A 13695-nucleotide genomic window follows, 5' to 3' on the forward strand; every position below is an offset into this window, starting at 1 on the left:
GGGGGGGGAACAAACTGGCCGGCCTGCCGGAGCGACGAGGAAAGAAAAAACAAAAAAACAAAAGCCAAAAAAAAAATACCTGTGGGGCGGCGGGAGCGTGGGTGCAGGGGGACTCCTGGCCCTGCAGACCCTAGGCAGCCGAGTGCACACCCCGGCTAGCGGGGGGCAGGGGAGAGAGAGAAGGGGGGCGGCCAGGGCTTCCTTATGCGGGGCGCTTGCCACGCGGCCCCTCCCGCTGCGCCGCCTGCCGGGAGGGCTCCACGCCACTCCGGTCGGCAGGCAGGGAAGGACGCGGGCTGCCCTGCCGGGCTTGCTACAGGGCGCTCCCCTCCTCCGCCCCCTACAGGGCGGCGGGAGCAGCAAACCAAAAAGAAAAAACCTGCAGGGGCGGCCAAAGCGGTGAAGCGCAAAAAAAAAAGAAGAAGATTAGACGGAATGCTGCCCTTTGGAATCTGCCGCCCCAAGCATGAGCTTGCTCGGCTGGTGCCTGGAGCCGGCCCTGCAGCTGCAAGTTTTTAATTGTACTGTAGACATACCCAAACTGGCAAAAACAGCCAGAGGTGAACACGAGAGCTGCTGCCTTGAGCTTGTTAGGAATTTTTCAACAAAACTTTTTTTTTTTTTTTTAATGTGAATGCATCAAAACCAAAACTTTGTTTGCAGGAAAATTTCTCAGGTCCTGTGGGTGTCCTTGAATAGCCAATAATACAGTGGTTAGGGCACTCACCAGAGATGCCGGCGCCTCAGCTTCAAGTCTCCTATCTGCCTCATTCAGTCCAGGGACTTGAATCTGGGTCACCTACATCCCAGATGAGAGCCAAACCCATTGGGCTATAGAGTCAGTTTTCTCTCTCTCTCTCTCTCTCTCTGTGTCCCAGTGAATATTTAATTATTTATACACAGTGCAACAGCTCCAACCAAGGAGATTAAGAGAGACACCGACCCCAGAATAGCCAGTTGCCTGGGGGTTAGAGCTGTTTATTACAGCCAGGCTGAAGAGGATTTACATAATATCAGAATAACCATAACCCATTAACAACCTCCCTGACTCTGAATGTAGCAGATACATCCAGCTACAATTAATGGCAACTCCAGCAAATATACTTTGTCTATGCTAGTGTTTCATCAATTTGAAGATCATAGTTTGTTTTAAATGACTACATAGCCTGGACCATTTTTGTCTAGGAGTGAAGAGCTCAAGGCCAGGTTCATGTATAAAGGAAATATTTTTTGAGAAATGAAGTGGGACAATGTTGAGGCAGTCACTGCTCAAATTCTTGAAATTCTCTGTGTGTATATTGAGGTAAAAAGTTTGATACTACTTTGTTGAGGTGCAGCTTGATTAATAGTGGGAAATAGGGATCACAAAAATAATAGTTTATTTTGGGATTATTTTCAATGGCAAAGGAACTTGTCATGTAGATGATGAACTTGCTCCCGTTGAAGTCAGTGTCAAAGATTTCACTATTATTAATTAATCCCAGACCGAAAAAAGTTACCATGGATTTAAGTCTGAAAGTACATATAAAATAAATAAATAAAAATACAAGGATGTTGTAATTATCCCAAAACCAAGTATTATAAATAGAAGAAATTCCGAGTTAAGGGTACACTTGAAAAAATAAAACATTTTAAGAAGAAAAAAAAAACAACAACAACAATTCAGGCACGCAAACAACCTTAACGCTGCTCTGTCGTGATGCCATGCAATAACCATGAGCACTAATTCTAAACAAGAAACCCAAAAAAGAATGCTATCATGTAATATTTTGAATTTTGTTAAGATATGGGGTGTCAAACTGAAGTAACTTTCTTTTATTTGAATTTTTAAGGGCATATTCCTTGGTGGACCAAAGTAACCTGAGCAAACAAGCCATTTAACCAGGATTCACAACTGCTTTGTCTCATCAGAGCAGTACAAAGCAGCTGAAATGTACTGGTGAGTCTGGCCCTTAATTTACAATTGACTTATTGGTTTCAAGGGCTGTTTTAGTGAAGAGGGCACTATGTGATGAGAGGGCAGAGAGAGCCCAGAACCTGAGTCCCAACATCTGAGTTTTAAAGGGACCCTATGAGTTCCTTGCTCAGTTCTCCTGGCAGTGCTACTTCAGTATGCATGAGGTGCCTTTCAATTGCCAATGCCCGGACTACCATGCAGCCATGAAACCTTCACAGTGGAATGACAGTCAGGCCAGTTACTCTACCAATGGGGACTCCTGATACATGTTCAGTCTCCCTCATAACACTGGGTCCTTACAACCAATAGAACTGTTGCGGGCAAATTAGCTCAATAGGAAGGATCGCGATTGGTAGACAGGGCTGGCACTTCCATTTAGGCGACCCAGGCGGTCGCCTAGGGCGCCAGGATTTGGGGGGCGGCATTTTGCCGCCCTTGGCGGCAATTCAGCAGCGGGGGGTCCTTCCGCGCTCTGGGTCTTCGGCGGCAATTCTGCGGCGGGTCCTCCACTAGCTCCAGGACCCGCCGCCGAAGTGCCCCAAAGACCGGGAGCGCAGAAGGACCCCCCGCCTAGGGCGCCAAAAACCCTGGCGCCACTCCTGTTGGTAGAGAATTACCTCTGAAGTCCCGGGTATTTTTAGAAAAAGTCATGGACAGGTCACGGGCAGTAAACAAAAATTCACTACATACACCTAACTAAAACTCGGGGGCACCACGGGTGCTGGGGGGGAGGGTTGGCAGGAGCTCCCTACCTGGCTCCACATGTCCCTGCAGCTCCTAGGTGACAGAGGGGCCAGGGGGCTCTGCCCATTGCTCCCACCACAAGCGCTGGATGCGCAGCTCCCATTGGCCAGGAACCGCAGCCAATGGGCGCTGTGGGGGCGGGGCCTGCAGGCGCAGGCAGTGTGCGGAGCCCCCTGGCTCCTCCACCTAGGAGGAGCTGCAGGGCCATGCCAGTGAGAGCTGGGGAGTCCCCCACCCCGAGGTAAGCCTTCCCCACACGCTCAACCCCCTGCCCCTAGCCCTGAGCTCCCTCCCACGCATCCAAACTGCTGCTGCTGGCCCAGGGGCTGCGTGGCTCGGGCAGCCCCTGAGCCAGCATCAGCGACTGCAGAAGTCATGGAAAGTCACAGTGACTCCGTGACAGACTCGCAACCTTAACTTTAACTATATGGAAAATTTGAGTCTGTTATTTCATAGTTAAGATGGTTTGGGACAAAGAAGAGCCTGAGCCAGATGATAAATTTTGTGAAGGACCCAGTTGTTAATTAATTTTAACTTCATGAACTAATTCACAGATTTACTTGTAAATTCTCAAAAAATTAATTCTGTACTCAGAGTACGTGCTGTAGGTTTGACAATACGCTGTATTTTTCCTATAAATCAAAATGATTGAATCCAATCTTCAATTGCAAAATGGAATTCAACCTTCATGACAGAGTTGCTGCCAGCACCTCCATATTTTAACATCTATATCCTGATGCCTAAAGGCCAAATTAGGCAGGGGTCCATTGTATTAGATGCTGTACAGACATCTCATAAAGGTCAGAGAGCTCATTGATTTCAGTGGTGCAAAACTGGGCCCGAAAATGCTTGAGCCTGTAAGCATTAATAGCCCTCAACACACTCGTTGAGCTCACTACGCTGGGTGGGACCTTTAGGTCCTGATCCTGTAATCTGATCTGTGTGAGCAGACCCCTACACCTGGCTCCACTGAGTTCAAGGATTACAGTCCACCTGTGTGGGATCATAGTACAAAAGAGTGGGACCTTAATGAGCTATGTAAAGATGTTAGAGGGCTTGCTTTGGTAATTTAGGGGTTGTTAAAATTGTCGGTGGATCACTGTGGAATTTTGTTTAAAGTAGTTATCACTCATATTTTTGAAGTAAAATAAGATATATTTTAAAGTCTCTTTAATGCACTTTTTAAAAAAAATAGTAATTAGCCAAAGAATAATAATAAGTAGCCATTTGTGCATGCCCTCCGCAGCTGGTTACAAAGTAGACTGATCATGTAGAGATCACGTATAAAATCAGGGTTCCAAATAAGGAACTTTTGGAAAGGAGACTGGTGGGTTAGGAAGCTAATATTAAGAACCAAATTCATCCCTGGTGCAACTCCATTGCAGTGAAAGAAGTTAAACCAAAGATGGATTTGGCCTGGTGCTTTTAAATGCAAAAATGACTACAAATGTGAATTAAGCATTGAGTTCTGACATTTATATTTGAATTTTCTGACCTCTGTCAATTTGTGTCACATAACATTAACATTATTTAAACCTTATTAAATATAAAAGAATCTAGAGAACTAATTCAGTCAAAATTCCTTTCTCTTTACAAAAGAACAAGAGAGAGAAAGCTCACCACTCTGTTTACGTGAAAGGAATGAATGAATCAAACCTCTAATCAGGTAAAAGGAAACTAGGATAACGGATCTAGGACCTTTACATTTTTCTGGAATTCATATTTTTATTCAACATTTTCCAAGTTGTCTCAGAAAGATCAAATTAAGGTGAACTGTAGTAATTATCTTAGCCAGTATATCATATATTTTTATCCAGTAATTTGCCTTTCAGCTTGTTTGGTTTTAAGCATCTTATTTTCTAGCTATAGAACTGTTTAATTAGTTTGTGATTTAGTAGCCTAATTGTGCCAGCATTTGGTAAGGAGTTTCAAAACACCATTCCTGGGAAGTTGAGAAACCTTCAGACGCTTGCTCCTATATATGAATACATAAACTTAGGCCCTTTTTATCCCTTGCTCACACACCCTCTATCTGTATAATAAAATACCAAGATTGTCACTTCTGTCTGAAGTCATTGTGAAGTAATGGAAACAGCGAGAAGCATGGTTGTGAGCTCTTTTTTGTTTAGAATATCACCTGGTTCAATCATCCAATTTTCAAGTTCTCATCCATTTTCAGTTTTTTACAATTTACATATTACACCTGTATGACAGCACATGCTTTCACCTAGCTAAAAATTAACTTGATCATTTGCTTTCCTTTTGATGTGCTGTTAAATTCCTTTGCTCATGCAGTCTGTCACCTGGGTGAGGTTGGGGTAGATCAGGGATCGGCAACCTTTGGCACCTGGCCCATCAGGGAAATCCACTGGTGGGCCGGGCTGGTTTGTTTACCTGCCGCGTCTGCAGGTTTGGCCGATCGCAGCTCCCACTGGCCATGGGAAGCGGTGCGGGCAGAGGGATGTGCTGGTCGCCCTTCCCGCAGCCCCCATTGGCCGGGGACGGTGAACCGCGGCCAGTGGGTGCTGCAATCGGCCGAACCTGCAGACGCGGCAGGTAAACAAACCAGTCCGGCCTGCCAGGGGCTTTCCTTGGCGGGCCGCGGGCCAAAGGTTGCCAATCCCTGGGGTAGATGGATCTAGATGGGAATGTACTTCTAGGAATGTTATTACGAAGAAACCCCTCTAAAAGGTTCCATGAGTTAATTTTCTAGATTTTTGTTTGTCATTTCTCTAACAGTGGTAACTATAGGGTTGCCAGGTGTCTGGTTTTCAGCCAGAACGCCCAGTCGAAAAGGGACTCTGGCGGCTTCGGTTAGCACAATTGACCGGGCCATTAAAAGTCCAGTCGGCAGCACAGCGGGGTAAGGCAGACTCTCTGCCTGCCCTGGTTCTATGCGGCTCCTGGAAGAGCCCTCACCTCTCCTCCATACGTCAACCTGCTGCCGCAGCCCTAAGCCCCCTCCCACACTCTGAACCCCTCATTTCTGGCCCCACACCAGAGCCTGCACCCCCAGCCAGAGCTGTCACACCCTGCCCCAGCCTAAAGCCCCCTCCCACACTCCGAACCCTTCAGCTCCAGCCTGGAGCCCCCTTCTGCACCCCACACCCTTCATCCCTGGCTCCACCCCAAAGTCCGCACCCCCAGCCGGAGCTCTCATCTCCTTCTGCACCCCAACACCTTGCCCCAGCCTGGTGAAAGAGAGCAAGGGAGGATGGAATGGGTGGGGCAGGGCCTTGGAGAAGGGGCGGGGCAAGGGTGTTTGGTTTTCTGCAATCAGAAATTTGGCAACCCTAGTGGTAACTTTAGTAACAGAGCCGGACTTGTTTTAAAACTTCTTCACAAAGAAACTTCTTTGGTCCATTAATATAATACAGGAAGCCCACTCACTCTTAGAGGACTCACCTGAATTACTAAAGTTGCTTTATGCTTCTTGCTGTACATACTTGGCTTGAATCCAACGGTTATACGGGTTCCAACAGTGTCAAGTGGAAGAAGTTCCCCAGCTTGAGGCAATACAACAAACTCTGGGTCACTGCCTGGCAGGAAGTATGCAGTGAATGGTTCTGGATACCTAAAAAAGAGTGTAAAAGTATATTGTGCCTATTACATATGATCATTATGCAATTCTATTTAAAAATAGCAGGTATCCTGTTGCAGTAGACATGCATGCTACCATGCAACTGTGAGTCATGATACTTGATAGCTTATGGGATGCATACTGAATAATAATGGGACTGTTGTCCCTTTAATGGAAAAGGAAACACAACTGATCTGTAAAGACAGCTCAACTTAGTATAATATGAAAATAACCCATTTTACCAGGTACCAGTAACAATAGGTTACCACGTTGGAGCAAAAGCTGCTTGGTTCACTTATGTAAAACCCCCACTGATTTCAGTTGAGTTGCATGTATGGTAAGTAGGATTTTAATCAACCCATTTTATCAAAAGCAATGCCCTATGAAGACCACAAGGTAACCTTGTTTAATAAAATTTAGTGTGTAAACTAGGGGTAAGGATCAAGTCTTTCTGTGAAGCAACTTCCCACCTGTTCAGATGTTGTTAAATAGGGAAGGGATACTAAGTGCCTTGAAAGGAAGACAGAGAAAAATCGCTCCTTCCTATCTCCTCTTCCCAAATTACGTCCATACTTTTGTACACAAACGTTTTATACGTTAAATGCAGCATTTTAAAAACTGGGTTAAATAAACTATGCCTGGATAGAGTGACTCTTGTTCCACTGACACTATGGCGATGGGGCTTTATATGAGAGTTTTTTTTTCTATTACAGCTATTGTAGGATTTGCTGTCTAACAAGTTTCAGTATAGTACAGAGGCTCTTGAGGAAATCCTGTCTAATTTTCAACAAGGATAATGGTTGGGCAGTACAAAAGATAAATAATAGTTTCCCTTTCTCCAATTCCAAATTGCAGACTCCCTCTCACATCTCGTTAGGGACATCTCATCATTAACTTGGTGTTAACGTAGTAGAAATTTGATTCCTTTTTCCCACCCAAAAATTCTCCTTCCTTCCTTTTCGTTATTGATGACAACTCCACTATCCTGCCTGTCATCTAGGCTGATAACCTGGGGGTCGTCATCTGCTCCTCATTCTCTTCTTACACCTGTTTGTGTCCAAATCTTGCCGTTTCTTCTTCCACAATGCTTAAAAGATCTGACCCTTCCTCTGTCATGACAGCCACAGCTTTCTTCTGTACCTTGATTACTGCTATCTCCTCCTTCTCCTCCAGATATAGGTTTTGATGACAACCTCATTGCCTCCTCCAGTCCATCCCAAATGTGGCTGCAAACATTTTGGTGTCCTTCAGTCTCATGGCATCTTCCACCTTTGCTGGCTCCCTCTTGATGATTGCCCATTCTGTTCATTCCCTCTGAAGCATCTGGCATTGGCCACTGTTGGAAGACAGGATTCTGGGCTAGATGGACCATTGGTCTGACCCAGTGTGGCTGTTCTTATGTTCTTTTCCATCAGGAAATTTGAATTTGTTGTCCTGGCCTTTAAGGCACTGCATAAACATTCCCCACCCTATTTACCTGAACTGGTCTCTTATCACACTGGCTGCCCTTGCCCTGTCCATGCTTTCAAATATGCCAGTCTTGATGTCCCATATTCCATTTATCCCACAACTATCTCTGGGAAAGTGAGAGCATTAAGAATGGATTTAAATGAGGAGATGATGGTGTCTGGCAGACCACAAAGGGAATGCCATTCTATGCCTAGGGGCAAACGTGAAAAAAATAACACGTGAAGAGAGAGGGAAAAGGGGATAAAACACAGAATAGCTTTTGACTTTTTTCTAAATAAAAATTAGCTTACCTATGAATAGCTAAAGAAGGAAGAGGAAACAATTAAACAACTGGGGAATGGGAATATCATTATTGTCTCCTCTTCCTTCTACCCCCCCGCCCACCCTCCCAAAAAAGGCAAGCAAACCTGAAACACGACATAGTACAATACTATATGTGCCATGATTAAGGCAACTACATCTTAATTTGTGAAACTGAGGGAGGGATAGCTCAGTGGTTTGAGCATTGGTCTGCTAAACCCAGGATTGTGAGTTCCATCCTTGAGGGGGCCATTTAGGGATCTGGGGCAAAAATCTGTCTGGGGATTGGTCTTCCTTTGAGCAGGGGGTTGGACTAGATGACCTCCTGAGGTCCCTTCCAACCCTGATATTCTATGATTCTATTTTAATTAAACAGTCGAACAATTCTTCTTTGAGATGTTGTCAATATCGGTGTATTCATGGGTTCTCATTCCCAGGAACAACTTTGCCTTGCACAACTAGCTTTTAAAAAGAAAATCTCTCATTCATAATTCAGCTACTTAATATTTTATGGTGGTTCCTTCCTCTGTGGAAATGTCCCACATTTCCTGGGTAAATGGCATGCTCCATGTTAAGGAATCCATGTAGAATTTATGTGGGGCTATATTGTGCTGCTGTTGAAGAATAGTTCTCCTTTCATGAGAAGGTTTGTGAATGATTTTCTTGGTAATGAACATAGTGTTTTTCTTCTAATAAGTTATAAAGAAGCGAATAGTTGTTCATTTTATAGTACCCAAACTGTGCCAGGCAACTAACATAGGACATGAAAAGACACAATCCTTTCCCTCAAAAGCCTACAATATAATTAATAATCAACTTTAACATAGCTACTAAGTTAAATATTTAAGATGGGACTCGCCCAGCAGCTCTGTTATTAGCGAAACATGTTACCATAGAAGAGCTCCAGGTTCAGTACCATCCTCCCATTTCCCAGGCCAGCAGAGACTAAAGGCTGGTCTACACTTCACAGTTAGGTTGACATAAGGCAGCTTGTCTCGACCTAATTATGTCAGTGTCTACACTACAGCCTTCCTCCTGCTGATGTAAGTGCCCTGCTACACCGACATAACTCCACCTCCAAGAGAGGTTTAAGGCTTATGTCGGTGTAGTTAGGGCAATGCAGTGTCTGTGTAGATACTGCATTCCTTACATCGGCCGTGAAATTGACAAGAAAGCCCAGCTGCCCCCTGCTCCTTTGGAGAGCTGGGCAGCTGGAACCCGCTTCCGGCTGGGAGCTGGGGCAAGAAGCCCGGGTGGCCTCCCCTCCCCTCCCAATTGATAAGGCTGCCCCCACTCCCAGTGGGGTGCAGGCAGGAGGGGGGTGAGAAGCCCCTAGTGGCTTCTCCCACTCCCGGTGATGAACAGGGAGTGGAGGGGGGGAAGCCCCCCGCTGGGAGCCTGTGGGGCAGCTGGGCTCCCGGCAGGGAGCTACCAGCGGAGCTAAGAGACCAGGCCCTCAGCTCCCGACACTGCCCCTAGCCACCAACCCAGCGAGGGTAGTGCGGACATGCACCACCGCAGTGATTACCGCAGTGGCTGTAAGTTGACCTAAATAGGTTGACTTACATTTCTAGAGTAGACATACCCTAAGAGGCAGTACATTTATATCTCCAAGAGCTTCTGTGCCTAAGCCAAGGAAGGCGCACACAGACTTGGTCAGATAAGGTCCTTACTATATGGTGTTTTCAGGAGAGACACATGCATGAAATAAATCTCAATGTAGATTTCTATGCCAGGTCAGAGCCCATTATGAACGAAGAGGTGCAAATATATCTTCCAGCCTTTGAGTTTTATAATTACTGTCACGGGCTACAGTAATCGAGGTTAGATATTAATGACCAAGCCAATGTTAACACCCTTCTTAACGAATACGGAATAGCAACTAGAAAATAAATCCATGGTACCAGCAAGTGTGAGATGCAGTTTTTATTGTGTATTTCCACCTTTTGGTTTAATCCTTAGATTATTCTGTAAGTAGCAGTTTATGCTAATTTGTATTCAAATCATTCTTGATGTTGGAAATTGCTAAACATAGATGTTTTAATGAATTCTAGAAATCTATGTTCTCAATACAAAGAAATAAGAGATCCTTCTGCAATGTCTATAAAAATCCTTGTTAGGCCCACCGTACCTGTTTTACAGCCCTGAATGTATAACATAGTCTTCATTATATTATGGCCTTTGCAAAATATCCGTGAAATTTACACTAGTCTTCCTTAAACCTGTCAGTAAGGTAACTCTTTGTCACTTCAGTTTAGGAGAAGCATTCCATATTGATTGCTGCCCTTTGATATACAGCATGTTTCTCCTCAGAATTTACAGGGGCTGAAAGCTGAGTTTGAAAACCCGAGTCTTCAGGGAAAGTCAGAGGAGTTTTGATCCAAATATACTTTTTTTTTTTCTAGTAAGAGAAGGGTAACCTATGTTACTTATTTAGAGACATTTAACTCCACAGGAAAATAATGCTTGCAATTTGTGAATGCTATGGTATAGTTTCAACAACAGTTGAATTACTAGAAGTAAAGCTCATAATGATATCATTGCTGATGGGCACTCTGAACAGAGGTCTAATAGACTACCAAATTCACATTTTTAAGCAGCCTTATTAGCTATTATAAAATTCTACAAAGCTAAGTTTTATTTGAAAAGCACAAGTTAGATGATGGGCTCTTTTCAACAAAATGATGACATAGAGAGAATAATAAGGTCTCCATCATTTATCAGAATTGATTACATTTTGTACCTGTCTGAAAGCAACTTAGGTTTAATCAATCACTCTAAGGCTAGGTCTACACTACCCGCCTGAATCGGCGGGTAGAAATCGATCTCTCAGGGATCGAATTATTGCGTCTCATCGGGACGTGACAATCGATCCCCGAATCGACGCTCTTACTCCACCAGCGGAGGTGGGAGTAAGCGCCGTCGATGGGGAGCCGCGGAGGTCGATTTTGCCGCCGTCCTCACAGCGGGGTAAGTCGGCTCCGATACGTCGAATTCAGCTATGCTATTTGCGTAGCTGAATTTGCGTATCTTAAATCGACCCCCCCCCCTGTAGTGAAGACCTGCCCTAAGGCATGTGCCTTAGACCCAAAAGAGATTTTAACTTCACTGATGACCCTGCACCCTTGGAAATATAGAATCTTTAAAACTCCAAAAGCAGAGTGTCAAAAGCCTGGTTACATGGTGAAATACCTGAGTCAGGGGAGGAAAGGACTTTGGTGCCTCCATGTTATGAAAACAGAAGCAGATCTGGGATTTTTCAAACCTTCTTTAAGGTAAGATTTCCTTTTTATTTTTTGTTGTAAGGATAGCTAGATATGCCAACTGGTGAGTTACTTCCCCCTATTCCAACTCCTTTATGAACTTACATCTTAAATATGTTAAACACCAAACACCACATTACTAAAAAGTATGATTATAAACCTTTTTTGGTGACCCTGCTTTAAATGTTCCAATATCAATATTTACATTATGTCAACTACAGACTCAAGAAAAAAATAAGAGCTCAGTCACTATTTGTACTTTATAACTGCACTACATGAAAAATACCAAGTTAAAATATTCTAATTACATCTCTGGATTGTTGGGAGAATTTCATAGAATTGTCATGAAGTAGATTGAATGACATCAAAATCCAGAACTCATTTTTGTGTGTGTGTGTGTGTGTGTGTGTACAGATATAGATATAGATATACACGCGCGCGCACACACACACACACCGTTTAATAAATGAATTTGCTTGCAGCATACATAATTAAATAATTCTGGCATGCTGCTAATTCTAGTGAAATACAGCAGTAAAGTCAGAAATATTTTTTCAAAGCTGACAGTGTAAAACAGGCTTCATTTTTCCCTTCAGAGGTCTGAAAAGCATAGAAAAATGTATAGTTTTTAAAATGAGAAACAAATGACAGACTCAAACATAGAGCCAAAATGTCCTGTGTACCATTCTTTAGGCAGCACTGAAATTAACCTTGGATAGCCCTTTGTGACCAAGAAACTCCTTTATAACAAATTAACTCTGCATAACAGGGGTGGGTGAACTGATAGGTGAAGTAAGAACCAGTTTGAACCCATAATCACGCAAATCTCTGAGAATTAGATTGATATAGCTAACTCTGCCACATCCAGTCCTGTCCTACTTTCCTACTCATTAAAGAATCCTTTCCCAGTAGAGCTGGTAGCACATTTTTTTGCTGGAATGATTTTATGTCAAAAAATGCCCTTTTTGTAAAACCAAGATTTTCTGAGAGAAAATTTCAGTATTGCTGAAAAATTTGGATTTTCCATCAGGAAAATTGGAATGATGGTTCCCAGGCTGCCTGAAAGTGACAGAAGCTTTCCTGAAGTGCTGCTGAAGCAGAAAGCCCTGGCGCTGCCTCCCCATCTCTCCTGCAGCTCCAGGAGCCACAGAGGCAGAGTGTAATGCCATTTGGATTGCCCTAAGGATGAGGACCCACATCTTCCAGGATCTGCAACAGCAGGGCAAAGCCCGCAGTGTCAGGAGTTCTAGTTTCCTTCCTGTGGAACGAGGGTCTCTTGTTCCAGGGCAGCCCTACTATGTGGACTGCCCCAGGCTGGGATCCGACGGCTTCCAGACTCCTAGGGCTGCCCACTCAGCAGTCATGAAATTTTGAAAAAAATCATCATGTTGTGATTCAGAACAAAATGAACCAGAAATCTGACATTTCAGCCAGCTCTGTCGCCCAGTTTCACCCTAAATTCAATTCTAGCTCTTTTCCACAGTTAGAAATGGGGGGGAAATAGCTCAGTGGTTAGAGCATTGGCCTGCTAAACCCAGGGTTGTGAGTTCAATCCTTGATGGGGCCACTTAAGGATCTGGGGCAAAATCAGTACTTGGTCCTGCCTAGTGAAGGCAGGGGGCTGGACTCAATGACCTTTCAAGGTCTCTTCCAGTTCTAGGAGATAGGATATCTCCATTTAAAAAAAAAATCACTTATACACTTCAATACTAACTGAACATATACACACTTGTCTTTGGGAGATACTGCATGGGATTTTCTTCTTTTAAGAAGTATATATATGTTTGAGCCCAAACAAGTTGAACAGATCTACTTAAATTCTGAATTTATTGACTTGTGGTAGCCAGATTTATCATACTGAGTAGTGCCTTATTCCGTCAGTAGCCCTATTTTCTTCGATGTACAATGTTATTCCCTTACTCATGATGAGTAGTATCTTACCACATGAGTAATTCCACTGAACACTGTGGTACTACTTGTGTAGTAAGGTACTAGTCAGTGCTAGTAAGGGTGGCAAAATCTGGTCCTATGAGAAGCTTTTTGATTTTAAAAAGATACTAGAAATGTTCTGTGGGCTGGGGCTAGCAAATCCTAATCCAGCAAAACTCTAATTAAGTCACTGGGCGATTTCCTCTGTTAAGGTCTGAAAGATTCTCAAACAAAACTTTTAATTCCTTTTTTTATATTTTATGTTTTTTAACCTGTCATTTGAGTTATACAAGCATTAAATTACATCTGATATTGAATAAGAAAGTTGCTATATTCTAAATTTTAGTTGGACACTTTTTTTTTTATTCCTAAATTATAAACTCCTTTTTTTCCAACACCTACCCACAAAACAAAACCAACCCGCCTCCCCCCCAAAGCTGGAGGTTTTCAAA

At 43.7% G+C, this 13695-nt stretch overlaps 1 protein-coding gene across 1 annotated transcript in view; it reads right to left on the reverse strand.

Moving 5' to 3' along the window:
• The window catches only part of LOC113406192 (cilia- and flagella-associated protein 47-like), a 691445-nt gene that overhangs the window by 24136 nt on the left and 653614 nt on the right, over positions 1–13695 (reverse strand). The window contains exon 60 of the mRNA XM_029910955.1: positions 6107–6275. Coding sequence (XP_029766815.1) covers positions 6107–6275 — 169 coding nt within the window. The remainder of the gene's footprint in view (positions 1–6106; positions 6276–13695) is intronic.

This window comes from Terrapene carolina, unplaced genomic scaffold (assembly GCF_002925995.2).
Source record: "Terrapene carolina triunguis isolate 2854851 unplaced genomic scaffold, T_m_triunguis-2.0 Scaffold23, whole genome shotgun sequence".
Taxonomy (NCBI): Eukaryota; Metazoa; Chordata; order Testudines; family Emydidae; genus Terrapene; species Terrapene triunguis.